This window comes from Balaenoptera borealis (genome assembly GCF_965194805.1).
Source record: "Balaenoptera borealis genome assembly, chromosome: 10".
NCBI lineage: Eukaryota > Metazoa > Chordata > Mammalia > Artiodactyla > Balaenopteridae > Balaenoptera > Balaenoptera borealis.
In genome coordinates, this window is record NC_138874.1 from 93,945,442 (window position 1) to 93,960,349 (window position 14,908).

The 14,908-nt window shown below is 42.3% G+C and overlaps 1 protein-coding gene across 11 annotated transcripts in view; it reads right to left on the minus strand.

The window, feature by feature from the left end:
- CFAP43 (cilia and flagella associated protein 43) overlaps positions 1-14,905 on the minus strand; it is a 116,471-nt gene extending 101,566 nt beyond the window's left edge. For 10 of the 11 annotated variants that reach the window (XR_014249242.1, XM_082408226.1, XM_082408227.1 and 7 more), the window contains exons 1-2: positions 3,518-14,905; positions 1,876-2,129 (exon numbers count right to left, since the gene is read on the minus strand). Coding sequence is in view for 9 of the 11 variants with exons in the window: in XM_082408226.1 (XP_082264352.1) it covers positions 1,876-2,129; positions 3,518-3,582 (319 nt within the window). In the remaining 2 variants the exon portion in view is untranslated. The remainder of the gene's footprint in view (positions 1-1,875; positions 2,130-3,517) is intronic. The other variant, XM_082408220.1, reaches the window with a different exon arrangement.
- Between the last annotated feature and the right edge of the window lie 3 nt (positions 14,906-14,908).

Here is a 14,908-nt window from a genome sequence, read left to right on the forward strand (position 1 = left end):
CAGCACTTGCTGCTTCACCTTACACTTTTATGTTATGGAGATGACTTCTTTCCTTAAACCTCATGAACCAACCTCTGGTAGCTTCAAACTTTTCTTCTGCAGCTTTCTCACCTCTCTCAGCCTTCACAGAATTAAAGCGAGTTAGGGCCTTGCTCTGGATTAGGTTTTGGCTTAAGGGAATATTGTGGCTGTTTGATCTGCTATCCAGACCACTAAAACTTTCTCCATATCAGCAATGAGACTGTTTTGCTTTCTTATCATTTGTGTGTTCACTGGAGTAGCACTCTGAATTTCCTTCAAGAACTTTTCCTTTGCATTCACCACTTGGCTAACGATTTGGTGCAAGAGGCCTAGCTTCCGGTCTATCTGGGCTTTTGACATGCCTTCTTCACTAAGCTTAATTATTTTTAGCTTTTGATTTCAAGAGAGATATGTGCGACTCTTCCTTTCACTTGAACACTTAGAGGCTATTGTAGGGTTATTAATGGGCCTAATTTCAATACTGTTGTGTCTCAAGGAACAGGGAGGCCTGAGGAGAGGCAGAGAGACAGGGAATGGCTGTTTGGTGGAACAGTCAGAACATATACAAAATTTAGAGATTAAGTTTGCCATCTTATTTGGGTGTAGTTTGTGGCACCCCAAAACAAATACAATAGTAACATCACAGATCGCTGATCACCAAAACAAATATAATAATAATGGGGAAAGTTTGAAAAATTGCAATAATTACCAAAATGTGACACAGCGACAAGAAGTGAGCAAATACTATTGTAAAAATGGTGTCAGTAGACTTGTTCAATGCAGGGTTGCCACAAACTTTCAATCTGTAAAAAAACGCAGTATCTATGAAGCATAATAAAGCAAAGCACAATAGAACAAGATATGCCTGTAGACGGTGCCCAATGTATGAATGGGTTATGTTTTAAATGTTGTTTTAGTCTGTTAAGAACACAGACAAATTTCCCCACAAATAAAATGTTAAATTACAGTGAATATCCTTGGCATGATCCAAACACTTCTTTTATCATAAGCTACAGAACTGAAACCAGCCTCAAGCCTTCCTAAGCTTTCTGTCCAAGATGTGTTAAATGAGGGAATCGTTACATGGAGGCCCTAATATATGTGCAACAGCCCAGCCTGGGTCAGCTGTATCTATGAATGAGTCAATAATAATTTAAATGGTAGGAAACATTGATTGACATTGTATATATGACATATATATTATATATATACATATATATACATTTCATATATATATATATGAAATGTATTATATAATTACATATGTTACACATAATTTCATTTATTATCACCACAGCCTTAACAGTAGATACCATTATCCCCATTTCATGGATAAGGAAATTGAGGCTCAGAGACTTATCTTTAGAAGTTATACAACATCCATTCGGTTAGATTTTCCATAAATCATAAGGAAAGAAAATACTGTTCTGAAAAAGGTTTACGAACAACATTTAGTGCTCTAATAGAGTGTTCTAGCCCAGTGCTTCTCAAGTTTAACGTGCGTATGAATCACCTAGGGAATCTGGTTAAAACACAGATTACAATTCAGTAGGTCCTGGATGAGAGCAGAGTTTCTGCATTTATAATAAGCATCCTAGGCAACGCAATGCTAATTGTAAGCAGACCACATATTAAGTAGCAAGGATCTAGCCTACTTAATTAAATTCTAAGTGATCAGCCTGATTCCTTCCTTATAAATGTGTATTACCAAAAAACAAAACAAATAAAAAACCCACCAAAACTGAAAAAACAATCCTTCAAAAAAAAAACAAACTTCATTTATAAGAGCTAGATCTGGTCACACCTTAAAACAAAATCCTTCAGTCATGGCAGAGGAAGGGTCTTGTAAGATACCTTTTAATTTGGTCCTTCTGGTTAATCCAGGAAAGTTGTATATGTAGATGAGGGGTCTCAGCCGCCGGTCAGAAAAAGCCACAACCTCATAAGGAACGTTAGTTGCCACGACACCCACAATTCCATTCATACACTGGAGTACAGTCTTTTTCTTGGTTTCAATATTAATAAATATTATGAAATTCCCACAAGGGTAGCAAATGGTGCTGTCGTTGACAAAATGAACATTCTGCCTGGGGAATCCTTGCACCCATCTTTGGGAAAAGACACATCAACATCAATAAAATACATTTCAAATACTTTTTCTTTCTTTCTTTTTTAAACAAAGAAAACAAAAGATCATCAAAATTTTTGAAACATATCTATTCTCTTTTCACCCCGTTTTTGCCCAAACACACAAGGTTGCTGTGAGACCAGTTTAAGCCCAGGCACTACAGAAACTTAAATGCCACCTAAAGTTCCACAGGTCTCAAGAACCTTCTTCAAAGAGCTTTTCCAGTGAAGCACAACATCTGTTCAAACTTGAAAAAATCTCAGAAGGATTTCTGGGGTCTTGTATACTTGGAAAAGAAAAAGTAAAAACAACAGGGAGAGAAAAGAGCTTGATCCTAATTGAAAACAGGTTGCATCCTGGTCCTCACCTTTAAAACTAGTTTTGATTTTTAAAATAAACGTTAAAAAAACAACTTTGAATAGGATTGCCTGCTTTATGGTTGTGAGCCCAGTAGGGAAATTGCTTCTTTACAAAGATGGAGCATGTGTAGCCATATTTTAGATCTAAAATGTAGAGATAAATGCAGAAAGTAAAAGGAATAAGTCAACATGAATGAAAAGATTAGAACACAAAAGTAACATATTTTTAAGTAAGGAGTGTTTGGTGAGTGTAAGCTAGACCAAGGAGAGAGAGACTGAGAAGAGGGGGAGAGTCTACTTCTATTTAAATAGTAAAGATATGCTTAAAGATGGTGGAGAGGGCAAGAGAAAGACACTGGTTTGGAGAGAAACTTCATGGGAATGGAGAGTACAGCCAGGACTGGTGGAGGTTGCTGTGTGAACACAGTGCAGGTAACACTCTAGAATGTGGAAGGAGAGCAATACTAACTTACACCTGGGCAGCGCTTTATGCTTTTCAAAGGCCAGTATAAGTGCAAACAAATCCAGAGTCGGTGGATAGGAGATAGAAGGAAGGGATTGATGGCCCTAACTTCGGGGAAAATCACCAAAGACCACTAGGATGGGAGGAGGGCTGTCTTTGGGATGGGGGTGGGGAGTGGGGAATATATATGAAAGCAAAACGGATCACTGAAGGTAATAGTCAAAAAGAGGAGGCAGAAATGGAGAGTGGAGGAGAGCAGTACTGGGTAAGCCAGCGAGGGTTGGGGTCACAGAATAGTGAGGAACGGAGGGGGAGGCGTGGAAAGAGCTGGAAATGTGGTCATTGACTAAGGGGACGAGGGGAATGCAGAGAAGTCACAGAGAAAGGAAGCCTGCAGGAAGGCGTTGCGGGTTGAAGGAAAAGAGGTCGAATTTGCGTGAAAGCAGGTCTACAGGGATGGGAGGAAGCGGAGGATAGGGAGAGGATGCAGTTCTGAGGGAAGAATTTCCACTAGACGAGTCAGTCGCGGGGCCGCGAACGCCGCACCTCACGGACAGGGACGCGCCGAGGGCGACGTTCTGGGCTTCATCTCGCTCCCGGTCTTCCGCCATGGGCCGTGTGTCTCTCAGCCGGGCCGGGGGCAGCAAACGCCGGACCCAGGCCCGTGTCTGCAACGGTTACACCGAGGCCCCTGGCTGCTGGGTGGGCGGTCTCCACTGTTTACACCGTATCCGGGAGACCGCAACCCCTGCGCCCATTGGCTCTGTCCTTTCAGCTGCTCCCTCTCGAGCCAAGCGGATTGGTGGAAGCGCTGACGGGCCTTGACCAATGGGAGAGCGTAGAACGAAGCGAGGGGCTGGCCCCAAGGTGGGTGCTGGAGTGGCCCACTACGGGGCATATAATTACAAAATTAATAAATATCAGTAGCAGACTTTAATATTGAGTGGTGACCGTGCCAGACGTCTTTCCAAGCGCGGTCAGATATTATTTCATTTAATATTCAAACCCCCCAATCAGCCCCATTTTATAGAAAAGGAAAACAGGATAAGAGAATTAATTTGTCCAAGGCTACAAAACTGAGTGGGACTTAAAGCCAGATCTAGTCTAAATCTAGAGCTTCAAGCCTTTAATTACTTATTACACACTCTAATGGATCCTCAACTATTTCAAGGAGGCAGAAAGCTTCTGGAAGTAACTGATCAAAAGGTCAGCAGTTTTTCCTTGCCTCTTCCCTTCCCTCTCATACACTCTCTTGCCCTCCCCTACTTTCCTTCTGCCCTACCCCCTCTCCAGTCCTCTCCTCTTCCCTTCTTTAGGTCTCTCCTTCCCATCTTGCCACCTTCTCTTCATTTCATTCACAAATATTTACCCAGTATTACTGTGCATTGTGCTAGTTGCTTGGAACAAAATAGTGAGCAAACCAGATACAGTGCCTTCCTTCATGGAACTTAGAAGAGCTTCCTTCTTGGTGGGGCCCAGGGAGTGAGGGATAGACATCCACTCCATTACACAAATGTAGGAATCACAGATTGAATTAAGAAGAAAAGGAACATGATATTACAGGGCTTATGTTGTGGTCCTCTCCTGGTTGGATGGGCAGTGTCAGAGCTGGTTTCTGTGTGCATGTGCTGTTTTCACTGAGATTTAAAGGATGAGGAGTGATTGCTGCGGGTAGAGGATGGGGAATGGGCAGAGAACAGTTTTAGTAAAGGAATTAAGGAAGGAAAACAGATGGTATGAACTGGGAAGGGCAGTGTGATTGGAACAGAGGGTGATCAGTAGAAAACACTGAAGGCTGGAGAAGGAGCAAAGCACCAGGTAAAGGCCAAGTTGAGAATTCTGTTCTTTATCCTAAGAGCCACAGAAATACATTAAATGGTTTTAAAGAGAGGAATGACATGATCAGATATATGTTTATTAAAGATCATTCTGGAGGATGGAGGATCTGCAGGAGGATTATCAATTGTGTAGGAGAGTAGAGAGAATAGAAATAGGAAGATCTGCTAGGAGTCGATTTCATGGTCCCAACAAGGGAAGCAAAGCAGGGTTGTCAGGCTGAGCACTACTGGCGTTTGGGACTGGATGGGGGTGGGGGTGGGTCTCATGCCTTGTGGGATGTTTAGCAGCATCCCTGCCAGTAGCACCTGCACAGTTGTGACAATCAAAATTATCTATGGACATTGTCAAATGTCCCCTGGGGGACAAAATCACACCCAGTTGAAAGCCACTGTTGAGTCCATGTGTTAAAAATATCTTAAAGGTAAAAACCTATAGACGTTGTTGATAGATTGATAAAGAGGGGTAAGAGAGAAGGAAGAATCCAGGTTGCTCCTGGGTGTCTGATTATCACAGTCAGAGATGGTTGTGTCCTTTGCTGAGGTGGCATGAGGAAGGAGTGGAGCTATGTGTTTCTGCCCTGAAGAGTTTCTTTGCTGGAATGCGAGTGCCAAACACAGGCAGTGCTTAGTGCGAGTGCCAAACACAAAACTGGCTGACAAAATCCCACATTGCTGAGTCACAGGGAGAAGTGTCTTGGACAACAGTCAGGCTTTCTCCTCTAGTGCTTCTTAAGCTCTGGGCAGTTTCTGTTGCTACTCCCTCACTAGTTGGCTTATTTGTGTTTCCATCAAGCTCTCCATGCACCACCCCCCAAAACACAATATACCTTTAACTACAACCTGAGCATTTTAAAGCCACCACTAGAGAAGAATGTGATGAGGCAAGTCCTGCCACTGCTCCCAGAGTAAATGGTAGGTAGAGGATGTAGGGTGGGCAGGAAGTGTGGACTCTGGGAAACAAATACTGACCTTGGCTGCAATCAGCTATGACTCTGGGAATCTGAACTTGCCCTGCGCTAGAGCAAAGGAGGAACTGAACAGAATCAAATTGAAAAAGCAATCATGTGGCTATCTTACTCCATGAAATCCTGACTGGGTTTTAGAAGAAAACGGAGGTCTCCAGCTGGGTTTCTGGGAAATATCCATGGCTGATATTCAGGAGAAGGTGCCCTGACCTCTGCACCATGCAGATCAGAGGAAGATGAGTGGCCTTTCTTTCTTAGTCGGGAAGGGGAAAGATAGACTATCCCAGAGAATGGACTGGGAGAGATAAATAAGGAAAATGAGTTCCAGTTCTCACTGTGAAAGATTTACTGATATCGGTAGAGGCACAAAGCACAAAACTCACAGCATTCAAGAGAAAAAAGCTGAGAACTCTGGAGCCAGAAAGGGGTTAGTCACAGCAGTATATCTTTAGGGTCGCAGTGGTGCTGGTGGAATGTTGGGTGCTGTTACCTGCTGTTACCATGACAGAGGCCTGAGTCCTTTAAAGCAGGGGACCCATGGCCAGGGCACCCCTTGCTGCATTTGTGGGTGGCACTATGTCACATGTGTCTGACAAACCATGTACTTAGTGAAAGACAAAATAATGTCAGAGTAAGACTTTGTAGTGGCTGATGAAAGGGGAAAACAGGGTTATTTTTAAGAAGTATGATAAAATACATTACAGTGTAACAAAAAGTTAGGTATTTATCCCTGCGGGTGGTACCTGGAGGTAGAGGGGCTTCACCATGGAGGCTTGTGAGGTTGCTTGGGGCAATTTTGCAGAACTGGTATCTATGGACTCTAACACGGACATAATTTAAAGAATTCCAAGGGCCATTCATGGGCAAAAACAGGAGACAATTTGCATTGTGGCACAAATAGCATTTAAAATAGCACTTTAGGAGAGCATTAAGTACAAAAAATTTTGAAGACCGTGGTTTACCATCATTACATGTTCAGGATTTGAGTTTGAATAATCTCATCAAGACTTAAGATCCTCTTCAAAAGCTTCAAGTCTCATCTGCATTAAATTCTCCATTGAAACTTCTCACAAAAGTAAAAGTTTAAAAGCACTAAAATCCATCAGTACCTTCCATTTTATATCCTTTTATCTGACTTCCATTCAATTTCCTTTGCCTTTAGGTTCTGTGTACTGTGTTCCCTTAGACTAGAGAAAAAGAAATAATGCTTTCCAAAAAACAACGTGTACTGTGGCTATAAGTTTTTACTGGTAGAAACCTGGCATGACCTGAGCATGTATAAAAACACCTCATTAATATCAATTTCTTATATATTAGATAGTATAAAATTATTCCAGTTGCATTCCTGAAAATTCACAGAAGAATGTTCTTACCAAGTGGTGTATATGGGCAATAAAAACAGGTGATACTTAGAAGGAAGAAAACTATTTCTTACCACAAGGACCTCTAACTCTTTATCTTTAACCAGCAGAATCAGTTCAGTTTAGCTTCCTCAGGTTAATATTACTGACAATTACAGCTACAAAAATTACAGCTACTGTGCCCTTTTACCTGTGGCTAACAGTAGTGTGTATCTAGATGTTCACATCTTATGCACACAACCACAAAGGCCTTGGAGATGATTCACTATAATGCAGAGCAGTACTACAGAGCTGTACTTTCCTAGCACAGTAAATTTGCTTTCAACTTCTTTCTTCTGCCTTGCAAACTGGTTCATCTATACCATTTTTCTAGATTTCACGTATATGCATTAACATACAATATTTCTTTTTCTCCTTCTGACTTACTTCACTCTGTATGACAGTCTCTAGGTCCATCCACGTCTCTACAAATGACCCAATTTCGTTCCTTTTCATGGCTGAGTAATATTCCATTGTATATATGTGCCATATCTTCTTTATCCATTTGTCTGTTGATGGACATTTAGGTTGCTTCCATATCCTGGCTATTGTAAATACTGCTGCAATGAACATTGGGGTGCATGTGTCTTTTTGAACTATGGTTTGCTCAGGGTATATGCCCAGTAGTGGGATTGCTGGGTCATATGATAATTCTACTTTTAGTTTCTTAAGGAACCTCCATATTGTTCACCATAGTGGCTGTATCAATTTACATTCCCACCAACAGTGCAAGAGGGTTCCCTTTTCTCCACACCCTCTCCAGCATTTGTTGTTTGTAGATTTTCTGATGATGCCCATTCTAACCAGTGTGAGGTGATACCTCATTCATTTGAATTTCTCTAATAATTAGTGATGTTGAGCACCTTTTCATGTGCTTCTTGGCCATCTGTATGTCTTCTTTGGAGAAATGTCTGTTTAGGTCTTCTGCCCATTTTTTGATTGGGTTGTTTGTTTCTTTAATATTGAGCTGCATGAGCTGTTTATATATTTTGGAGATTAATCCTTTGTCCCTTGAATCATTTGCAAATATTTTCTCCCATTCTGAGCATTGTCTTTTTGTCTTGTTTATAGTTTCCTTTACTGTGCAAAAGCTTTTAAGTTTCACTAGGTCCCATTTGTTTATTTTTGTTTTTATTTCCATTACTCTAGGAAGTGGGTCAAAAAAGATCTTGCTGTGATTTATGTCAAAGAGTTTTCTTCCTATGTTTTCCTCTAAGAGTTTTATAGCATCCAGTCTTACATTTAGGTCTTTAATCCATTTTGAGTTTATTTTTGTGTATGGTGTTAGGGAGTGTTCATTCTTTTACGTGTAGCTGTCCAGTTTTCCCAGCACCACTTATTGAAGAGACTGTCTTTTCTCCATTGTATATCCTTGCCTCCTTTGTCATAGATTAGGTGACCATAGGTGCATGGGTTTATCTCTGGGCTTTCTATCCTGCTCCATTGATCTATATTTCTGTTTTTGTGCCAGTACCATATTGTCTTGATCAGTGTAACTTTGTAGTATAGTCTGAAGTCAGGGAGTCTGATTCCTCCAGCTCCATTTTTTTCCCTCAAGATTGCTTTGGCTATTCGGGTTCTTTTGTGTTCTTTTCTCTCCTCTAAATGTTTGATAGAATTCACCTGTGAAGCCATCTGGTCCTGGACTTTTGTTTGTTGGAAGATTTTTAATCACAGTTTCAATTTCATTACTTGTGATTGGTCTGTTCATATTTTCTATTTCTTCCTGGTTCAGTCTTGGAAGGTTACACCTTTCTAAGAATTTGTCCATTTTTTCCAGATTGTCCATTTGATTTTCATAGAGTTGCTTGTAGTGTCTCTTATGATGCTTTGTATTTCTGCAGTGTCTGTTGTAACTTCTCCTTTTTCATTTCTAATTTTATTGATTTGAGTCTTCTCTCTCTTTTTCTTGATGAGTCTGGCTAAAGGTTTATCAATTTTGTTTATCTTCTCAAAGAACCAGCTTTTAGTTTTATTGATCTTTGCTATTGTTTTGTTTCTATTTCATTTATTTCTGCTCTGATCTTTATGATTTCTTTCCTTCTGTGAACTTTGGGTTTTGTTTGTTCTTCTTTCTCTAGTTCCTTTAGGTGTAAGGTTAGATTGTTTATTTGAGATCTTTCTTGTTTCTTGAGGTAGGCTTGTATTGCTATAAACTTCCCTCTTAGAACTGCTTTTGCTGCATCCCATAGGTTTTGGATCATCGTGTTTTCATTGTCATTTGTCTCTAGGTATTTTTTTGATTTCCTCTTTGATTTCTTCAGTGATCTCTTGGTTATTTAGCAATGTATTGTTTAGCCTCCATGTGTTTGTGTTTTTTACGTTTTTTTCCCTGTGATTGATTTCTAATCTCATAGCGTTGTGGTCAGAAAAGATGCTTAATATGATTTCGATATTCTTAAATTTACTGAGGCTTGAGTGACCCAAGATGTGATGTATCCTGGAGAATGTTCCGTGCGCACTTGAGAAGAAAGTGTAATCTGCTGTTTTTGGATGGAGTGTCCTATAAATATCAATGAAATCTATCTGGTCTATTGTGTCATTTCAAGCTTGTGTTTCCTTATTTTCTGTCTGGATGATCTGTCCATTGGTGTAAGTGAGGTGTTAAAGTCCCTCACTATTATTGTTATTATATTATTATTACTGTTGATTTCCTCTTTTATAGCTGTTAGCATTTGCCTTATGTATTGAGGTGCTCCTATGTTGGGTGCATATATATTTATAATTGTGATATCTTCTTCTTGGATTGATCCCTTGATCATTATGTAGTGTCCTTCCTTGTCTCTTATAACATTCTTTATTTTAAAGTCTATTTTATCTGATATGAGTATTGCTACTCCAGCTTTCTTTTGATCTCCATTTGCATGGAATATCTTTTTCCATCCCCTCACTTTCAGTTTGTCAGTGTCCCTAGGTCTGAAGTGGGTCTCTTGTAGACAGCATATAGATGGGTCCATTTGTATCCATTCAGTAAGCCTGTGTCTTTTGGTTGGAGCATTTAATCCATTCACATTTAAGGTAATTATCTATATGTATGTTCCTATGACCATTTTCTTAATTGTTTTGGGTTTGTTTTTGTAGGTCCTTTTCTTCTCTTGTGTTTCCCACTTAGAGAAGTTCCTTTAGCATTTGTTGTAGAGCTGGTTTGGTGGTGCTGAATTCTCTTAGCTTTTGCTTGTCTGTAAAGCTTTTGATTTCTCCATTGAATTTGAATGAGATGCTTGCTGGGTAGAGTAATCTTGATTCTAGGTTCTTCCCTTTCATCACTTTAAATATATCATGCCACTCCCTTCTGGCTTGTAGAGTTTCTGCTGAGAAATTAGCTGTTAACCTTATGGAAATTCCCGTGTATGTTATTTGTCATTTTTCCCTTGTTGCTTTTAATAATTTTTCTTTTTTAAATAAATTTATTTATTTATTTATTTATTTTTGGCTGCATTGTGTCTTCATTGTTGGGTCTTCATTGCTGTGCACGGGCTTTCTCTAGTTGCGGTGAGTGGGGGCTACTCTTCATTGCAGTGCGCAGGCTTCTCATTGCGGTGGTTTCTCTTGTTGCAGAGCTTGGGCTCTAGGTGCGTGGGCTTTGGTAGTTGTGGCACACAGGCTCAGTAGTTGTGGCTCACGGGCTCTAGAGTGCAGGCTCTAGTTGTGGCACATGGGCTTAGTTGCTCTGTGCATGTCGGATCTTCCCAGACCAGGGCTTGAACCTGTGTCCGCTGCATTGGCAGGCAGATTCTCAACCACTGGACCACCAGGGAAGTCCCAATAATTTTTCCTTGTCTTTAATTTTTGTCAGTTTGATTACTATGTCTCAGCGTGTTTCTCCTTGGGTTTATCCTGCCTGGGACTCTCTGAACTTCCTGGACTTGGGTGGCTATTTCTTTTCCCATGTTAGGGAAGTTTTCGACTATAATCTCTTCAAATATTTTCTCGGGTCCTTTCTCTCTCTCTTCTCCTTCTGGGACCCCTATAATGTGAATGTTGGTGCATTTAATGTTGTCCTAGAGGTCTCTTAGGCTGTCTTCATTTCTTTTCATTCTTTTTTCTTTATTCTCTTCTGCAGCAGTGAATTCCACCATTCTGTCTTCCAGGTCACTTATCCATTCTTCTGCCTCAGTTATTCTGCTATTGGTTCCTTCTAGTGTGGTTTTCATTTCAGTTATTGTATTGTTCATCTCTGTTTGTTTGTTCTTTAATTCTTCTAGATCTTTGTTAAACATTTCTTACATCTTCTCAATCTTTGCCTCCATTCTTTTTCCGAGGTCCTGGATCATCTTCACTATCATTGTTTTGAATTCTTTTTCTGGAAGGTTGCCTATCTCCACTTCATTTAGTTGTTTTCTGGGGTTTTATCTTGTTCCTTCATATGGTACAAAGTCCTCTGCCTTTTCATTTTGTCTGTCTTTCTGTGAATGTGGTTTTTGTTCCACAGGCTGCAGGATTGTAGTTCTTCTTGCTTGTGCTGTCTGCCCTCTGGTGGATGAGGCTATCTAAGAGGCTTGTGCAAGCTTCCTGATGGGAGGGACTGGTGGTGGGTAGAGCTGGGTGTTGCTCTGGTGGGCAGAGCTCAGTAAAACTTTAATCTGCTTATCTGCTGATGGGTGGGGCTGAGTTCCCTCCCTGTTGGTTGTTTGGCCTGAGACGACCCAGCACTGGAGCCTACAGGCCCTTTGGTGGGGCTAATGGCGGACCCTGGGAGGGTTCAAAACAAGGAGTACTTCCCAGAACTTCTGCTGCCAGTGTCCTTGTCCCTGCGGTGAGCCACAGTTGCCCCCCACCTCTGCAGGAGACCCTCCAACACTAGCAGATAGGTCTGGTTCAGTCTCCTATGGGGTCACTGCTCCTTCCCCCTGGGTTCTGATGTGCACACTACTTTGTGTGTGCCCTCCAAGAGAGGAGTTTCTGTTTTCCCCAGACCTGTTGAAGTCCTGCAATCAAATCCCGCTAACCTTCAAAGTCTGATTGTCTGGGAATTTCTCCTCCTGTTGCCGGACCTCCAGGTTGGGAAGCCTGACGTGGGGCTCAGAACTTTCACTCCAGTGGGTGGACTTCTGTGGCATAAGTGTTCTCCAGTTTGTGAGTCACCCACCCAGTGGTTATGGGATTTGATTTTGTAATTGCGCCCCTCCTACCATCTCACTGTGGCTTCTCCTTTTTCTTTGGATGTGGGGTATCTCTTTTGGTGAGTTCCAGTGTCTTCCTGTCGATGACTGTTCAGCAGTTAGTTGTGATTCCGCTGCTCTCACAAGAGGGAGTGAGTTTCAACTTCTTTCTTTGAGGAATTAACATTTTACTTTATTAACTGGATCTTTCTAATCATTACAACAAAATGTTGCATTATTCATACTAATTAGGGGACAGGCCATTCCAAATAAAAGTTCTCAAATAATCCCTACACCTGGAATCACTAGTTTGGCCAATCAGAGGTTTTGCCTTGCTATGTTTAAATTCACAGGGTTAATTTGCATATCATTAATGTGCTAAAGACCTTCTAAACAGTTAATTTTCTAAAAAAGAGTTAAGCAAGACTCATGTTTTAGCAAAAATGTGGTCTAATTTTTTTGCTTAGTATCTAATAATAACAAACATTTATTTAACATTAATTCTGTGCCAAGAACTAAGTATTTCTTATTTATTAACTAATTTAATCTTTCTTCAAACTCTATAAGAGAGGCATTAAGTTTCTACCACCACATTTTACAGAAGAGGGAGCTGAAACACAGAGAGAACTTGCCCACATTCACATGGTTAATAAGGGATTATTATAATTCATATGGTTTCATAATAAATTTATAAGTTAAATTATGAAATTATGAATTCATAAATTCGTGTGTTAAAGCCCTAACCCTCAGTACATCAGAATGTGATCTTATTTGGAAATAGGTTCATTGCAGTTGTAATTAGTTAAATTAAGATGAGGTCATGCTGGAGTAGGATGGGCCCATAATCCAATATGACCAGTGTCTTTATAAAGAGGGGAAATTTGGACACAGACATGCACCCAAGGAGAAGGGCATGTGAAGATGAAGGCAGCTATTTGATGATACTTCTACACTCCAAGGAGCACCAAAGATTGCCACCTAACCATCAGAAGCTAGAGGAGAGGCACAGAACAGATTCTCCCTCACAGCCTTCAGAAGGAACCAACCCTGCTCACACCTTGATCTGGGACTTACAGCCTCCAGAACTGTGAGAATAAATTTCCAGCGTTTAAGTCACTCAGTTTGTGGTATTTTGTTAATGGCAGCCCTAGCAAACTAACACAGGCATGGAGTCAGGATCACACTCAGGCAGGAAGCCTCCAAGATGGGCATGCTTATCACCTCACTCTGCAGCTCCAAATATAGAGCTAATCAAAATAAAACACTCCCTGCTCCTTCCTCCCCAAATAAACAGCACAGGAGGTACCAGCTTGGAAATCTATGCAGACAAATAAAACATTGACTGCTCTTTTCCAGTATCTGTACTATGTGCCCTGGAACCCCCTCTTTCCTAATTGAGGGGGCTGATTGAGTGGATGATCTGGCCAGACATTTTTCATAGACCTGCAGACTAAATTCACTAACCCACCTGCCTGACTCTAAGCATGTGCCCCTACTAGGGCTTCAAAATCCCCGTATTTAATAGATTTTTGAAAGTAGCATCATCATTCTGAGATTAGTAATATCCAGATTTGTGCTGTTTCCTTTGGGTTAAAATTAAAAGGATGTGTCCTAAGGGTGACAGTAGAGACAGTGACCCTCCCCAGTAGTCATATGAAGTTAGTACAGACAGAAAAAGGAAATGGCTCTCCAGGCGGCTGGGCGACCTGGCCCTGGGCTATGGAAAGGAGAGCATGTTCTGGAACCTTGAGCAAGCACTGGCACCCGGGGCCACAGGCTCTGAAGTAAGGGCAGCCTTTGGGTGGAGGGAGAGCTGCAACCAAGTCGGAGCCACGTGACTGCGGCCTGGGCGCGCGTCCCTGCCGCCAGGGCGCGGGGTGTGGGAGGTCAGGGTCTGGATCCTGTGTGGACCCACGTGCCGGCAGACTGGAGACCACTATCCGTCGGGGTCAGGGAAAGGCTCTGAGGATTTTGAGCTTCATTTGTGCATTTTTTTTTCCCATTGCACCAAGAGAACACCAAGTCTTTATTACACGAATTCCTATGAAACAGCTCCAAGAAAAAACCCACACGTAGGAGAAAAAACAAAAACAAAAAAACAAAGCCACATACACGGACGGGGTGGGGGTGGGGCGACTGGTGCTCCCCCTCTTCTGTGCCCGGGCCACTGGGGGGCGGGGAGGATCGGAGGGCGGCCGCACTTCCGCATTCGCTCGGGGTGCTGAGCCGGGCCAGGGTCCCCTTCCAGCACCGTGGGGAGCCCGCCACGCCCTCATTATCTCTGGGTGACTTAGGGCCACCAAGCCTGGTCGCAATGCCCCAACGCTGTGCGGCTGGGCTAGCTCGTCATGGGAGCACCTCTCGGCCTGCGGGCTGAACTTGGGTGCGACCGCCATCTGCGGTGTTCGAAGCTTTGCCCCAGCAAACCGGGAAGGCCGGCCCTGGGTCGGGGCTTACTGGGTGGGCGTCTGGCTACGATCTCCCACAAGGCACGCGGGAGGCGGCGGCGGCGCGTTCCTTCTAGCGGAGGGTGGGGAAGCCGAAGTCACCCTGGGCGCGGGGTCGGATCGCCCAGGAGGCCTTCTGCGCGCGGGTTGCTGGCACTACTGGGAGAGACGGGGAGGGAGGGAGA